At 48.8% G+C, this 17606-nt stretch overlaps 1 protein-coding gene across 3 annotated transcripts in view; it reads right to left on the bottom strand.

The window, feature by feature from the left end:
- Window positions 1-197: 197 nt before the first annotated feature.
- Window positions 198-17606, bottom strand: part of mtus1a (microtubule associated tumor suppressor 1a) — a 30985-nt gene continuing 13576 nt past the window's right edge. Inside the window, exons 7-16 of one of the 3 annotated variants that reach the window (XM_047019710.1) lie at window positions 13389-13627; window positions 8374-8440; window positions 4656-4870; window positions 3825-3930; window positions 3647-3720; window positions 3462-3557; window positions 2567-2683; window positions 1881-1978; window positions 1458-1687; window positions 198-1365 (exon numbers count right to left, since the gene is read on the bottom strand). In XM_047019710.1, the coding sequence (XP_046875666.1) occupies window positions 1471-1687; window positions 1881-1978; window positions 2567-2683; window positions 3462-3557; window positions 3647-3720; window positions 3825-3930; window positions 4656-4870; window positions 8374-8440; window positions 13389-13627 (1229 nt within the window). In that variant the 3' untranslated portion in view covers window positions 198-1365; window positions 1458-1470. Of the gene's footprint in view, window positions 1366-1457; window positions 1688-1880; window positions 1979-2566; window positions 2684-3461; window positions 3558-3646; window positions 3721-3824; window positions 3931-4655; window positions 4871-8373; window positions 8441-8663; window positions 9732-13388; window positions 13628-17606 lie in introns of those variants that run through there. The other 2 variants (XM_047019726.1, XM_047019719.1) reach the window with 2 other exon arrangements.

The following is a 17606-nucleotide window of genomic DNA, read 5'->3' as shown; positions in this document are numbered from 1 at the left end:
GTCCAGCCTGACACAGAATTTTTCCACCTCTACTCAACTCAACTGTAGTCACTAAACCTCGGCTTTTAGTTGTAGTTTTAGTCAGTGATGAAGTTACTAAATGCTTTGTTCAAATGATATCTTACAGTAAGAAATGGGAAAGGTTTGTGGTGCATATAGGATGTCCTTTTCAGGACACCAAGTCACCATGACCCAGCTTTACATTGTTTATACGACTTTATTAATAATTGCATATCTCAAACAAGTTCAACACACCAATTATTTCCATATCCACCATAGTCCTTCCTTGACGTGGATTCAGGACGCCATTTCCAAAACACAATCAGTGTTCCCTACGGTCGTCATGGCGGCGTCTTGTTTTAGAGACCCTGAACCCCCAAGCTTAAAGCTGCAGTATAGACTCAGAGGAGTATGGGGGGATGGAGTCAGTCAAACATGCAGTCATCAAGATTGGTCCCATGGGAAAATGGAGAAAAACATATTTTAGTTGTTGATCCTGGTTACTGAGTAGTTTTATGGAGTAAACTGTTAACTGGTTCTTTTAGTGGATAGGTTGACTTTAGCTGTGGCAAAACATTTTTGCGGTTGGAACATTGATAGATCTTTAATGGATGGATAATCGATGGATCTTTAAAACGTGTTGGGAAATACAAGCAATGAAAAAAGATGCAGCTTGGTATTCATGGTCAGTCTAGATTCAATCTCCATGTTTACTGCTGCTGGGCATAGATGCACTTTACATGTGCGTGACTACACTATATTAGCAATGCAATATTGATGCAAATATTGTTGACGAGGATTTCTAATCTACTGTGATTTGTCAAATTGGAATAAATTTCAGGATAAAATGGGTAGAATGACAGCTGACACAAAAAAAGGGCCACAAGCTCATTCCTGAATGGACATTCACATTAGGAGGCTTACATAATCTCATGGAGGGATTCAATATTTGGGGGATTCATAGCCATGCTTATATAACTGTTCTCCTCAACATACAGGTCTGCCTTTGGTCATCAGAGTCTGAACAAACACTCAAGAGCACTGATGAGTGTGTGTGTTTGTGATTGTGTGCGTGCGAACAAGCTTGACCGCGTGAAGCTTCAAACAGGAAAACAAGCATTAGCGGCCAATCAATAAGTAACAAAAATAGTGTCTCAATATATACATGTCCTGAGAGTTCCTTATTTTCCACCTATGGTATCAGACGAGAAAGGCATAGAACAAGGGCATCCTCCCTCGGTGAGAGTTCTGTGCGACAGTCAGTCCTCTGAGCTGGGTCAGTCACCTGTACAGAGTGTCAACAGGACCCCTTCTGGAGCAGGAGTCTCCATGGCAACAGGGTGCTAAGCTAATGTAGCTTCTAAGTATGGAGGGATGGCTCATTCCGATTGGAGAGTGGATAGGAGGAGGAGGGTGGGTGGGGGGGGGGGGGGGGGGGGGGGGTTGCTTCCAGGAAGCGGAGGGCCGTCGTTATCTGGGTGAGACGGGGGGGCTGGAGAAGATGGCCGAGCTGCGGGGCGACTGGAGGCTGAGGGCGGGCGAGGTGGGGGACATCCTGCGGGGGCTGCTCAGGTCACCGTTGTGGAGCTTCCACATGAGCTCCTCGTTCTCCATGGAAAGACGCTTGTTGACCTTGGACTCCTTCTGGAGCGACTCCTGGAGAACAGCCTGCTCCGTAGACAGCTGCCTGGAAGGAGAAAGAACCCCGTCAGACTGTGTCCTGGCTGAATGCTCACCTTCACAGCTCAAGCCTAGATTGATATTCCATACTAGACTATACTAGAAGTCTTTATTCCTTGTCTGGGAGAGCAGGACTTCTCTCACTGTCTCAGTCTTCTGAAAACCAAGCACCGAGATGGTGAGCCGTCAATGTTCCTTACCTTGACAGGGCACTGTGTCTGTCCATGCGGGCTCTCAGGTCCTCGTTCTCCTGCTGGACCTTCTGAAGGCACTCGTCCAGCTTCACACTCTTCTCCATCTATGAAAGAGAGTTCAAGTAGCATCGTGACTATGAGCCGACCAACCCCAGCATGGCTTCAGGAGGACGGGTGTTCCGTCAGTGGTCGGACAAGGCTCTATACATGTCCTGTCACATGACGACCACCCCCTGCACTGCACTTTTGTTAGAAGTGGAAGGAGCAAACGTCTCCTGTTACCAAAGTGCTCTACAAAGAGATTCAGGAGGTCTTTTGTTCCTGCAGCAGCTAGGCTTTTTAATCATGACTGCTGATTTGATTTGATTTGATTTGATTGTATTACTGCACATTGCTCATTTGCACATCATAGTATTGTTATATTGTTATGTATTCCCTGTTTTAACCTTCTATTTTTACTGTGGTAGTGGACCACACTCCCCTGACTAACAAGTGACTATGCTTGTTTTATGTTGTTACTGTATTCCTGTTTTGTATGTTGTACAGACTATGGTGGCAAACCAGTTTCCCCATTGGGGATCAATAAAGTAAATCATCATCATCATCATCATCATCATCATCATCATCATCATCATCATCATCATCATAGGGGTGGTTGTGGTTCTGTGCCGTGCGGGATCAGGGTCTCTCACCAGCTTGTCCATCTGCATGAGCTTCTTCTCCTGCTGGTGCAGCTGCTTGATCTTGATGTCCAGCACCACCTTGAGGCTCTCTAGCTCCTGCTCCAGGTACAGGGTGTGGGAGTCCTTCTGGAAGAGGGAGGACAGGCGGGTGGTGGATTCAACGCTCCATGGAAAATGACACACATTCCAGGGCAACCATAACATCTATCAACAGGTGGCGCCATGTGTAGGGGACAAAAGTCAGAACTGAGCGCACACAGGCAGGGCCAGTGAGAATGTTCCAGTAGTTTGGCTGCATTAGCACATCCAAGCACAATGATGTTCTACTGTAAACTATATAATGTTTTATGTTGAAGTCTTTATCTTAATGCCATATGGTACATGTAACCTAACATTCCTCCTGGTCTTTTTCAGTCTATCCTTTCCATAAAATGATTCCAAAACATGCAATAATGCATTGTAGGGCATTTCCAAGGTAAAACTGTACTAGTTTGAAACCCCAGTACATACTGATGGTGTTTGGTGGTAGGACAGTTGGTTTGCCTGCTTATTTATAGCTGCTAAGGAGAGGCTGGGTGATAGTGGCCTGTTATCTAAAACCCCCTCATGTGCATCGTTTAAGCACTAAAGGATGGGGCACGCACTCAACACTGACTGTGACTGACAGCCCTCCCTTACCACCATATCTTTGGTTTAAAAAAAGCTAACAACTTAAGGGGAGGCCACTGGTAGTTGCCGTTGCTTAGCAAAAATAACAATGCTATCTTAAGAGACGTTATTGGAGCCAGAGCATGGGATAAGTAGAAGATAGCAGGGGTAGGGGTGGAGATTGTGTGAGGTATGTGTGTGTGAGGTATGTGTGTGTGTGTTCTTGGCAGCAGCCCCCTATTACACACTGGTGTACCTGGTTCTTGTCAGCCAGCTCCCTCCTCCTGTCCTCCTCCACCTTCAGCCTCTGGCTGAGAGTGCCGTTTTCTGCTGTCAGCTCCTGGATCTGGCCCTGGGGACACAGCAGCAGAACACTAACACCTCCAGCCACTAGGTGCAGAGGCTCCACAGACAGTAGATGTTCTGAGAGTGGACACTTACAGACCGAGTGGCCTCGGCCTCCTTCAGCGTTTCCTCTAAAGTCTGCAGCTCTTGCTTGTGAGTCGTCCTCATCTCTGAGGCAGACAGAGGCAAACAGGTTTCATTGCAGCACACACACACACTACACCCCAAGAGTCAATAACCTAATAACTTAAACTCAAAGTGGTGATAAACTCACCCTCCAGCGAGTCTTCATACTGCTTTTGGACACTCTGGAGATGTTCGGAGTGCCTGTTTTCCAGCATCTGTCTCAGGTCATCATGAGTGGCCCTCAGCTCCCCCATCTGATAGGCAGACAGTAGCAGGCTTTAGAAAATAGCAAATGTAACAAGAACTATGAACCGTGGATGTGAATTTGTTTATAAATCTATTTGGTTATTCATTCTTACACAGTAAAGCCCATTAATAAGGGGCTCTAATTTCTGAAGTGGACAGATTCATGAGTGAGTCAGCATTTTTGTACATGCTATACCCTTCGAACAAGGGGGATGAAACAAGCCCCACAGTGACGGCATTTTGACAAGATGCACCCAAGGTTCTTACGCACACCACTTTACCGTTACTGCTGAACTCATTTGACTTAGCACTGAACACTCAAGAGAATCTGGCCACAGTTAGCTCAGTGTATGACTCAACACAACGGCAGTAGACGACACAGACTAATGGCTATGCAGAGACTTAAAACACCTCAGCTGAACAGACCATGATGACAGAATACTTAGTTCACAGGTATGAGTCACATAACAGGTCATGGTAGTTATACAGTCTTTTGGTGGACCGGTGGAAATGCTACAATGACCTGGAACAATAGAAGGCAAGCTGAAACTAGTTTACAAGCTATTGTTGGTGATTACTTGGGTATAGCATTAGGACCTTGGAGCAAATTTGGAACCAAGCCTTGACTGACTCCAGGACATCCTGGTTGCTGAGGTGTACCTAGTCCATCATGATAGAGGTGTGCCCTTAGTGTGTGTGTGTGTGTGTGTGTGTGTGTTCCTGTCTTCCTGACCTGCTGCTCCATCAAGGCCTTGTACTTGTCAGCCTCCTGCTGGTAGGTGAGGTGGACCTTGTCCCACTCTGCCTGGTAGAAGGTCTGCAGCCTGTCCTCCAGCTGGGCCAGCTGGCTGCCGTGCTGCTCCTGCACCTTCAGCAGCACCTCCTCCATGGTGGACAGAGCCTCGTCCTTCTCCTGCTTCAGACGGTCGCAGGTGTGGGAAGAGCTCACTGGAGAAGACCCACACAGGAGGGGAGGAGGAGAGTTAGTCTGGGAGCTTGGATTGTGTCCACGAATGGAAACTAGAAAACAGTATATCTTGCACACCTTACGAAGAGCAAAGAATAACATCTAACAACAATATATATAAAAGAGCCTGTGAATTCCATTGGGTTAGAATAGTCCTACCATAGTGATTTACTGTGGGTAATTAAAAGTGTTAATGCAACCTGTCACAATGGAATGCAGAAATATGCTTGTATGAAACTCCATTCCGTAAGAGCGGAGTAAGTGAAATGAAGGATTTCTTAAGCAGGGGATTAAACAAGGAGTCTGGCAACCAGTTTGTTTAGTCAGATCAATATCAGAGATCACGTTGTGACATGCATTGCTCAATTCTGAAAACCGATAAAACATGTGTAATTTCCTTGTGGGTTGACAGAGCACGTGGAACTTATTGCCCAAGTGATGGCAAAACAGACATAACAATGAGTGTCAAAATCTAATAATTTCACAATTCCCTTCAAATCAGTGACGCGTCTTCGATCCTTGTCTCAGTACTGTGTCTCAATACTGACTGGTGTGTCCTTGCTGGGGAAGCTAGGTCACCCTCCCAGTTTGAACTGGCTGACACCAGTTCACATCAATGAACAGAAAGCAATAAGAGGGGTAACTATTCCCAACTGTTCATGTGCATCCTGTCTGTGTCACCAACAGTCCTGTTGACAGGTTATGCTGGTGTGGCCGCTGGCGTGCCGCATGCCTGGGTCAGACCAGATGTCAGATACCCAGCGCCTGGCACTGTACCAGCTCCATACCCAACAAAACAAGACCTCGCCGGCCCAACAGCATCTCTCCCGGCACGAAGCGACGGTGGCGATGACATGAGGGGGGCAGCTGTGGGTGACGGGGTAGTCGTACTGTCGCCGTGGGTGACAGGTGGTTTCCATTAAAGACTCCAACCATTCTGAGGGAGCTGGTTCTGCACGGGCTGGATCACCTACAGCTGTTGGTGGAGCTGAAAGCGTCACTGAGTGGGAATCAATATCCTTACGCAACCTGCTCAGAATATCCAGCCTCCCACACAAACAAGATTAAGTGTTCTCATTGTTCCTGTAACATGGTTTTCGGAACCAACGCTGTGGTAACTGTCGATGTGCATGTCAGGCACTTGGTCCTGTGTAGAGCGTCGGCCTCTACACGATCACGCCATGCTGAATTCCTTCTCACACCATCTTGTGGGTCAGCAGCGTCTACTTTACCAGGAGATCTACAAGAGACATTTACACACCCTGGTTTGAACCCACCGAGTTGGGGACAGGAAGTGAGGGAGGCCTCACTGGCGTGTCGCCATCACTGTCAGGGCAGGATGAAGAGCCAGTGATGTAGAGCCAGTGACGAAGAGCCAGTGACGAAGAGCCAGTGACGAAGAGCCAGTGACGAAGAGCCAGTGACGAAGAGCCAGTGACGAAGAGCCAGGGGGGGCCTCAGCTGTTGGGTCGGACCAGAGATGGAGAACCCCAGGGGAGGTCAGACCTCGGAGAGAGGGATTACATAAACATGTGGTGTAACTCTATTATAGGGGGCCGAAACATGCTGCCGAGGGCCGCTCAATAAGCCAGCTCTGATGGAGGAAACATGAGCAGAGACCGACAAGGAAGACAGTCAATACTGTGGTCTGGACCAGGGAGGGGACACGATGACAGCATCTCCATGACTCTGATGAACAGTGATGTTCTGAGGCTTGGAGGAGGGCCCAGGGGAACCTGCATATAGTATACACATCAGAGAGAGACGCAGGGAGACGGAGAGGGACAGAGAGGAAGACGGAGACAGACAGACCTACAGAGACCTAGGGAGCCCATCAGGTCGTGGCATGCTGCACAGCCACACAGACAGAGCCTGGCATTCCTCAGGCGTGTGTAAGAGAGTGGGAGGGGCGGCTGGTCTGGTCATACGAGACTCTGCAGCCTTGATGCACCCTCGCCGAACACCACAATGGTTCAGGAGTTAGTGGGTTCGTATAGGAGCCCCATTACTAAAACACTATCTGTCCGGTGGCCCACTGCCAAGGAGGTAAGAAGAGGGCTGGGGATGCACCCGGACCCCTAGTCAATGCAGGCGAGAGCTCCGACATGTGCTTTTAATTCATCTAGTAAGGAGGGGTAATAACACAGGGAGGGTTGTATATCACAAATTTGGCCGTGGCCCAAACAGACAATGCAGTCAGACTATAATTACTGGAGAGAGCTGCCATGGGCAGGGGGGTGACATCATCGGGAGAGCAAGCTCACACTAGCTAAGAGCATACTGTCTGGGGAGGGGGGAGTACAACGGCGAGCGGCTGCATAAGCAGGACCCTGGGGAGAAATGCATTATGGGCTTTGCCCCCATTCTAGTAACAAAACACAAGAAGAGTCTTTGAGGGGGTCCTTGGGGGTCTTAAACATCACACCAGTAGCAGGAATGTGCTAAGAGGCTGATAGACTGAGCCCAGAGGTAAAGACTGAGCCCAGGGGTAAAGAGGAGTCATGTGCAGGTCCCAAGGCTGCGGCCCTGTCTGATCACAAACAGGGGTCTGGGGGGTTGGAGGGGCGGGGCTACATGAACGAGATGGATGCTGAACACAGCACATGGCTACCAGGGGTGTGTCCCAAGGCCGCCAACGCATGCAATTTAGTGTGTGTGTGTGTGTGCACAGTACGGGATTTGTCTCCACAACCCTCCCAAGGCCTCAGGTGCTTAGGAATTCCATCACTGAGGGCCTACCCTCCCCCCTCAGGATGTCTGACCGGCAGCAATAGCCTTTGTGGGGGTCAGGGGTCAACTCAACTAACCCCTCCCCCACCAGGCAACAGACTTACAATAAAATACACACCGCGCTCCGCCATCTCTGGGCGTCCTTTTCTCAGATAAAGCATGGGAGGAAGAGGAGGGGGAGGAGAATGTCATTAGGCGTGGGCAGACACACAGAGAGGAAGCCAGCAGCAGTGTCCAGGGACCAGACAAACAGCACGCTCACTGTTTATACACCATTGATTGTCCTGGCTCGTGACACACATAAGCTGCTATGGCTAGCTCCTGTCCAACCCAGGCAGAGCTGCTCACTGCAGGGCCACAGACACAGCTTCCATGTAGCGCTCTCTTTAGCTGAGCAAGGAAAGACACATTTGACATCCAGAGAGCGCCTGGAGAGTCCTAGCAGGCCCCTGCATCCTACAGCTCTGTGACAGATGAGGTCTGGAGAGATTGTTCAGTGCTCTGCAAAAGCTGGGCTGCACCACTCACACACACACACACACACGTATCGTCTGCTGGCTTTAGGAGCAGGAGCTGTCAACCCAGTCGATGACATATGTGGTTGTACCTTAGAGTAAACATGGTTAGGCTGAGGAGGATGTGGGTGAGAGGGTGAGGAGTGGTGCCGGAGGACATGAGGTGTTGTGAGGGAGAAAGGGAGGTGAGCGTGGCAGGGCGAGGTAGAGGGTGAGGGAGCCGAGATGCCCTTCCTTACCCAGCTCTCCCTTCAGGGCGACCATCTCCTGGGACAGCGCCTTGCGATGCTTCATGGCCTCGTCACGCTGGGGAGGGCAGAGCAAAAGCGGTTACACACTCCAAGCGCTCATGGATGTTCACATACTGGATTGTCACACACACCAATACTCACTTTTGGATCATTTAATCAGTGCAATATTTAAAAGCTGTTTTCTTTTCAGTATACAATCTAAAACTCTACTTTTAGTAACAATGTAAACACCCAGCGATATAAGATGATATAAGGTGGGACTGTATTTACTGACATACCTTATGGCAGATCATAAAATCATCAGTTGGTGACAGTTCTATCACCATCCATCCCTCCCCATCACCACCAAAAAACAATTCCTTCAGGCGGATATTGAACCTCAGAATCCAATCATGTCTCTTATTGAATGCCAAAATCTATCTATGACATGGACGATGCCCAGACATACTTATTACACCAGGAAATGCAACTCAAGAGAAAAGGAATGAAGAGAAGAGGGAAGTAAAAACAAAAACACGAGTTCCCTTCTCTCTGGTAACATCTTCCCTTCCTTTCCAGTCTCTCTCCCCATTCCGCTCCCTGTCTGCTGGGTTTTGCAGTAGTGAGGGGGGAGATCTGCAGTCTCCCAAACTGACGCAGAGAGAAACCAAAAACATTCCTCTTCGCTATACCTGTTTCCCTCCTCAATATGCTCACGCAAAACACACATGGTTCACTCAGAGAAAACACACTTAACACAGTCACATGATCCACAATCAGCAAGCCAACAGAAGCCTTAGAGATCTTTGAATCACAGAGGCTAAGGGGCAAAGTCATCACTTAAGTAGGTCTAATCGTTATTGCTTTCAAAAAAATCCATTAGTAAGAGATCGTATTTGGCAGTACAAATAGCCCGTCATGTTAACAGCCTACCATTCACTAATGCATAAACAGAACAAAAGAGAAGCCGGATACTGTACCCCGTCTCTTCCAGCACATGAAGCGCTAAGGCAGTCTCTGCTCCCCGAGCAGCCCATGATGAAGCCTCTGCCTGGGGCTCAGCCTCCAGGAGACTCCCCCCCCCCCCCCCCCTCCCGCCCAGACCTCCAGGCAGGCTCTGGAAGTCCTGTACGCCAGGACACAGCAGCAGCAGCCCAGGTGGACACCTCCTCACAGGATACCTCCACACACACACTCACACACACCACCTTCTCTAAGGCTGCTGCCTCTCCATCTGAAGCTGGAGTGCAGCGGCCACTATCATTGGCCCCTGGTGAGTGAGAGCAGCCTGTCCTGCCGTATTCTCCCTAAGAGAGGGGCAGGCTGCAGTGGGCTGGGGGCCCGCCCCCTCCCTGCTGTGCTGCTGGCCCTTTAAGAGCCAGCCAGCCAGCAGTGGCCACAGCCAGAGCAAACAGACAGCACCACAGAGGGGAGAGCTTTGACATTCGTCTGATGGAGAGGTACTTAGACTCTCCTGTGACCTTCCCAGGGGGGGGAAGGGAGGGGGCTTCATTAATATGACCAACCAACCCTTCCCAACTCTACCACCCCCCAACTGGGTTTAATCAATGCCTTTAGAACATTTAGATCTCTGTATCCCCCTGTTGCGGACACAGAGCCGCAGCCAGCCACAAATCCAGTATCATCCTACAGACAAATGATCTGTTTGCATGGTGCAGAAAGAGGAGCAGTGAGTGTGGAGGAGTGCTAGGGCCGAGCCCGGTAGAATGGGCTGTGGTGTGGAGGGGATGGGGTCTGACCGTATGAATCCAGACCAGAGCGTCCCAGATTAATGGATGGTGATCTGGACTACAACGCAGCATCGCTCCGCTCTCGGGCAAGATGAGACGGAGCCAACACACGGGGCGTGGGCGTCTTTATCAACTTACTCCAGGAAGAGAGCACAAAGCCTTTTTTCACCTGATTGGCTGGCCGTCTGGTCGCTAGATCTTTTAGGGTGTATGATTTAGTTTATCGAATGTAAATGACATTCTGATGGTGGTACAAAGCTATGTGCACATATCATGTATAGGACCGCCCTCTGTGGGAGGGGGGGATCAATACTATGAGATCAATCTGGATTAGGTTTCCATCTTCTGGTAATGTTCAAGGAAAGAAAACCCAAAAATAAAAGGACGTGTGGAGAATAGGGGGATGGAACTGCTATGTGTATATATATATATATATATATACACTGTTTATGGATCATGATTGTATAAAAGGGTGAATCATTTTTGAAAAATGATTTATGCCCATTTCTCCTCTTCTAGAGGAATTACGGTAATCTATGCCCAGTGCTGCTGACAGGAATATTCTAAACAGGTGATAAGAAACAGTGCACCCACGCACACACACACACACACACACACACCTACCTTATCCAGTGTTTGGCTGCGGTTTGTAACCATGTCAAGTCAACAGCTGGGACATTCTCACACAAGCATGGCGAGGCCTGGCCCCCTATTCTTGGTCTTGTGAGTGGCCATCGGATTCCAATCCTGTACACTGTGTTCACTAGCAGATAAGCCCCCACCCCCTTCACCCCTGGAGGCCAACAACACAGCATATGCTATGGGTTTATTCATACTAGTCCAAGAGATCAAACTATACACAAGAGTCCTTGTACCCCAAATGATACACTATATAACATATGGTCGCTGTCAATGGTTCTCTATGGGGTTTGTTGGTTTCCATTGGAGAGGATGGAGGATAGGCCGGTTTGGAGAGAGGGGGCCGTCTGAGGCAGCTGCTACAATACTATCAGAGGAACAGAGAGAAACCCTCTCTGTTTTGTATGTCTTGATAATCACTTTGAGGTGATCCCACAGATGTTTAGTCTCCTAAAATGATTTCACAAGCCTCGTCCGGACTGATCCAAAATCAACTGCCTGTAAAATGCGTAGCTCTTTCTGTATTCAAACTCATTCCAGACACATTATTACCCACATTGGTTAGAACTGCCTCACTGAGCTGCTGTCTGTATATGGACTGTACCCAACCACAAGTTCCATTGCTCAGAGAATTATGGACAGGAGGACGACAGCAAACCTATCACACCAGCAGTCATCCCCCTGAGCAGAGCGATGTGTACATCAATCTATATTCATGGGTGCATCACACTCTATAGAGAGCAGAGCCTACAGAGGAGGGAGCACAGTCTGGTGTGTGTCAGGACCTGAGCCTGGAGTCTGACGGACAGGCAGTGATGTCAGATAAGGTCCAGAGGCAGCCTATTAGAGGGATGATGGCTAGTTTTCCCAGGGTCCTCTGGAGGGAAGAGGCTGGGCATACATGACGTCCGCCATGTCTCCACTATCAGGCCCAGACTCGCATAGGACAGGGCCGCTCCTTGCTTGTCCAGTTAACGGATACAGCGACTGATACAGGCTGTACAATGTTCCATTTACGAGAATCCGGAGTTTATCCAAACAAAAACACACCCTGGAGGAGGATGTCTCAGGAGACAGTAATGGTGATTGTGATTCTAGTTCCAGGCGGCGTTTGCTTCACGTTCTCATGGGCAGAACAGCCTGCAGGCTCCGGCAGCACTTGTTATTAATGTGGAGGGGCTGTGGTGGTTTCTCTCTTTAGGAGCGCTCTTTGAAGCCCCGCAGACAGACAGACAGACAGAGGGGGCCATTTTACTGTCACTGGGAGACAAAAACAGCCCCCACCCAGCGTTTAAAGGCTTACCCAGCCGGGATAATGAGGGAGGGAGGGGAACCACACTCTGCTGGAGGGTTAGGAAACACAGGCGTGTTCACTGTCGGGGCCACAGCCCCACCACCTGGAGGAGACGTCCTCTGCCATTAGGTTAGCTTGGTATTCCTGATGCTGCTGTGAGGATACTGCACAGACCCTCTAAGGGCTGTGCAGATTGTCATGCTTTTGATATCAAGCTGAAGTACACATATGGCAGATGAAAGGCCAGATGACAGGATGATATACAGAGGGGTATAAACGGTAAGGTCAAACGACAGCTACATCCGTACTGTGCTCGGGAATAAGACTACAGGTTGGAGTGCGTGTTATCTTTATATACTTCTACTGCTCAATCTGTTTAAACGGTATAATGTTTTCCACTCATTGCTGGTAGATGATTTCACGGTCGTCCTTAACCTTAATGAAAAATTGAGTTATTCCTAATCTGATACTATCAGATTTATTTCAATTGTCTAATTGCGCTTCCTGAAGTATCTGGACAACAACAACAACCACTAAGTTAAAACAACATGCCTACGTGCCGTGATACTGTAGTGAAAGAGTTGTTAGCGGCTAGTCAGTGACAGGAATATCTGTGTGACTCCTGCAGGGTCAGACATACAGGCGGGTGGAACACTGTTTATGGAGACCGGGGGGGGGGGGGGGGGGGGGGGGCAGAGTAATTAAAACATGCCTGGAAAATTACTCATGTAGGAAGCTGCTTTCAAGTCTTTACATTTAACAAAGTGCTAAACAACAACACAAGGAACTCATGTCATGAGTTGGAAACTGACTGTTGGGTCAAACAATTTGAAACCACGTAAACTAGGGAGGTGTTGAATTCTATGGATAAAAGAAATGATCTCAGCTTGAAATAGCTTTAGAAAGTTAGGACACCCTGGCACAATGAGCGTGGGGAGCTGCTGATAGGACCATTCCCTCTGCAATGTCATGTGGGGAAAGGAATTCCTCTGGGAACTACTTCCTGGAAGCCTATCATATCTTGCAGCCGTGAAAACTGATCCAAAACAAACATAGGAGGGAGAACACTTTCACATGGGGCACACACACACAGCCGTCTCATGTGCAAACACACACATAAGCCTTTGTGCAAACACACATGCACATAATGCCTGAATGAACATGCAAGTCAGAGATCACTGTTCTACCTGTAACGGTGAAACATGATCACTAATGTCCTTACACCGGTATGAAATTCCTCACACGGTACTCCACGGTACTAAGGCATTTGGTCCAGGCATCCATAACATTAAAACACACGTCCGAGTGGCTGAACAGTGAGTCAGGTGCAGGGTGCCTACCTCTGCCAGGGCCTGCTGCAGAACCACGACCACGGCCTCGAACCTGCAGTCACTGCTGGCCAGGAGGCCCCGGAGGCGCTTCTGCTTCTCACACAGGGCCTGGTAGCTCTCCGCAGGGCCCCTCGTCCTGGCCGCCATGAGCACCAGGTCCGGGTGCCCATGGCTGGGGGCTGGAGGCGCGGGCGTCGGCTGCGCTGCAGGCTGGTTCCGTGGGTTTGCCTTGGGCCGGTTCTTGTCCACTGCAAGAGAACATCCGTTTAGCGTCGTCACATGGTTCAGCATCACCATCCCCCCCTCCATGCTGGTCCCCATTGAGAAGCACTACTGTAGATACAGGAGCCTGCTGCTGCTGCTGCTGCTGCCTCTGCTGCTACCGTGCCCCCATCCACAGCCAGTCAGCCCTCCACACCAGCCCAGCTCCAGCCCAGATCCAGCCCTGGCCCGGCGTCAGGACGTCTGCTTGGGTTACAAGTCCGGAAGCAGAGTGGCCCAGCCCACAGAGCCCAGTACAAGGACAACAGTGATCAGAAGTCCATCAAGGAGAGGGAGGGAGAGACAAAGATAGAACGAGAATGAGAGAGGGACACAGAGAGATGGAGAGAGAGAGAGATGATCGTCCACGAGCCGACCACAAAATGGAGCCTCCGAATGAGATTACATCCCCATCTCCTGATTGAATCTTCTGCCGTCCGGACACTGGGCCGCTTCTTTTAGCAGGCCGGTGTCACAGTGGTTTTGATTTACATCAACTGTATAAATACAACACCCCTCTTTAATAAGCTAGCGGATCCTGGCCAGGATAATCAGCTGAGGGGCTTGCTGCCTCCACCCCAGCCTCTGATGACAGGAGAAGGAAGGGAGAGGAGACACCAATCCAGATATATGCTCATTACTGGAGAAACCTCCTGTGGGGGGGGGGAGGAGGATGAAGAAAAGGAGGAGGAGAGAAAGTGATGTTTATGAGGATTCATCATGGATATGGGACACCTGGCAGCAAGCGTGTTGTGAGTTGTACTGGCGTGTGTATGGGGAGGGGGGGGGGGGGGGGTTTATGTAATAGGACAGTGAGGACAGGCTCAGACATAGTGGGAATACCAGCTATAATGAAGGGGGGGGGGGGGGCAGGCCCTCAGGGGACAAAGCCACACACTCCAGAGATACGGAGGATTTACCATGACTACCCCCCCCACCCCCCTCCGGCCCCCCTAATTACAGTGACTGACAGACCAACACATGACGGTGGTAACCCACCTTGGCAATGGTCGGGGGGGAACACAAATAGCTGTGTTACATCCAGCTGGAACACAACAACAAACGTGTTGATGTGTTCCTTGCTGCAGGCATGCAGTGTGATGTGCACACCATGAGCCCTTGGTTTAAAACACTGTATACAAATACAGGTTAGTCAGAGTGGAGTGACCAGGCTCAGCCTGCCTCATCACAACACAAGGTACCTTTGTAAAAGGATCCTTTACCACATCCACACTCCAGTTCGACTCCCAGTCTCCATGTCATATGCCTCTGTCCACAGCGTCGGGAAGTTTAGCTACGTCTTCACATTTACATAAACATACTGTAAAGGTGACACAAATTCGAAATCATCATGTAAGAGACTGAAGTCTTGCGTGGCTATTGAGCGAAGCACAGAACTGATCCACAACCTTGCTGTGGGCAATGAAGTGGGATGAATGAGAGGAGACAACTCAGCCAATAAGATAGAAGTGCTGAACTTGGGCCTGGGCAGAGAGGGCAGCACAATGCAGCCATGGAGACAACAGCATTCCAGCAGTGCCCTGACAGAGATGCCTGTGTTAGCTCCACACACACACACACACCATACCACAGCCTGCCTCAGCTACAGCATACACATCCTTAAGAAAATCCTATGGCAAAAAAAAAAACTGCTACAAAGTAAACCATGGAAGTCTACAGGTTTACAACATAAAACAGTCTGTCGGATATTTGACTTGATATTCAATTTACGTATGCGTGTGTGCATACTGTGTGCACAAGTGTGCTTGTGCAGATACAGTTCACCTCGAGGACCGTTTCCATTGACAACAGAATTAGGTCTAAGCCAAATCAAACAGCTGTACTCATAGACTCCACCCACTAGATAAACAGAAAGATTCCATCTGTAGGTGAAGAGTAGAAACACTGACTTATGTGGTTGTGGAATCTAGAAGGACATTCCAAAGTGTAGTTTAGAGACAGTTTTTGCAGCTCTCCGTTTCTAGGAAATAGTTTGGTCAACTACAGCAATGTGTGGCAGTAATGTTGATATGTGCTGGTCGTATAGTGGTTTAAATGTTGATTAAAAGGCCACATGACCCAGTTTAATAATCCTGCTTCTGGGGCCAGTGCATTGGCTGGCAGAATATTCCACTTTGCCATGTCGTAGAATTTCATTAGATTAAATACATCATGGGCTGGCTTGCTTATAAGAAACATTCTAGAGAAGGCATCTTTCTCTGTGCAACATGTTTTGATGTGAAGACACAGTTAAGGTAGTGTTATTCTAGAGTAGTGTTATATAGTTCCAAGTTAACACACACTGCAGATCAGCTTCTAATTATAAAAACGGACTGCTCATAAACTTTAAGCAAAGCCATTTTAGCAGCTCTGCAAAGCCCCTTGGCACACCAGCAGTGTGTTGATGGAGTTTAGTGAGCCACCAGGAGGTTCTCTGACGCCCCCCGGTGGCCAGACTAGATCCTGCCTCCCTGGACCCTTCAGGAACACCTCCTCAGGCCATTCTGCAGCCAGGGGCAGGCCTGACTGATGAGCTGCACACAAGCAGTGAAGCCCAGCCCAGCCCACCACAGCAGACGCAGCTACCGCAGTGTGGCTGCCCTCATATGGAGCAGGAGAAGTCAGCTACATGACCACATTATAATCATGTATGAACATGTAAAGGAATTGATCAAGTAGTTCTTACTGCCTGATAGTTCTTCCCTTTTAAATTACGAGTGTTAATTAGACTTGGGAGGGTTATTGTGTATATTGATTGATATAATAACTTTCCTCAATTTCAGTTCCATAGGGGACTTGACACCTGGGTTGAAAAGCACATAAAAAAGATCATTGCAGAGCATGTTAAATTATTCCTACTTTTTGCCCTGAATTATTTAAAGTGGTTTAAAGAGGCCGTCTTGCTCTCTCTCTCTCTGGGCTGTGATCTCAGTTAACTGCTACTGTACATGTAACTGGTGTCTACCATGGCAACAGTGGAGCTGTGGTTATTTTGATTCCAGGCGCCTACAGAGATGAAGACAGAACGCTGCTCTATGAGCAGAACAGCCTCGGTGCTCTGAACGTAGCCGCGGTCTCCCTAGTTTCTGAATATAGCGAGCAGTCCTTACCGAGCCTGATGGTGTGTCTGGTGAGAGGCTCAGGGTGTCTGGTGTCCCTCGGAGATGTCGCGCCACAGCACAGTGCATCATGGGAAACAGATCACAATAAAACACTTGTCGCGGCTCCAGTGCGACGTGAACAACACCCCAGTACTAGAAGTGTGGCGCTGCTTTGATTCTAAAACTGTCACTTCAACCTAACGCTTGCCAGCACCAACTATTCCCAATGTTGATATCCAGTTCTTGTTTAAAATGGACACCAAGTCAATGACTGGTTCATTGTAGCACATATGCCCTGTTGGAGTGCAGGTGAGGGAACATGCTGTACACCGTCACTGCACAACAACATTAGGATCAAGCTGACCATGTCGATTTTGGATGCAAGTCTGGGTTATAGAAATGAACTGACTTTGATTGTTATTTCCTGTTATTGCTGTTTCCATTTTAAAGGGTGCACAAACAAGGCAATGAAGTCATCTGTGTCATCTCCTGGACTGGAAAGGCCCAGTGACCCAGATTACATGTACAATGCTGGATTACATTCTGGACAGGAGTCATTTCTTTCCTCCCTTCCCTCAGTGTGGTTTAGTTCCTCGTGTAGTACTGTAAACCTTACACAGAAACCATGTCAGTAAAAACACCTCACCCCCTCTAACGTACTCCTATTTTATGAGAGACACCACAGAAATACATGTCACAGAAAAGCAAGTGGGACTTGATGGAATGTTGGGGCAGGTTTCTGTATAGGTCTGACCCTTACCCTGATCCTTATTAGGCCATGTCTACACAAATGACAACTTCTGGGAGGGGAAGAGGAATGTCTTTTTTTGGTAAATATTCTCTGATGAGAGAATCCTCATCACAA

This window comes from Hypomesus transpacificus, chromosome 1 (genome assembly GCF_021917145.1).
Source record: "Hypomesus transpacificus isolate Combined female chromosome 1, fHypTra1, whole genome shotgun sequence".
NCBI classification, from domain to species: Eukaryota; Metazoa; Chordata; class Actinopteri; order Osmeriformes; family Osmeridae; genus Hypomesus; species Hypomesus transpacificus.
Note: the sequence above shows the minus strand (reverse complement) of the source record. Positions and strands in the feature narration are given on the sequence as shown.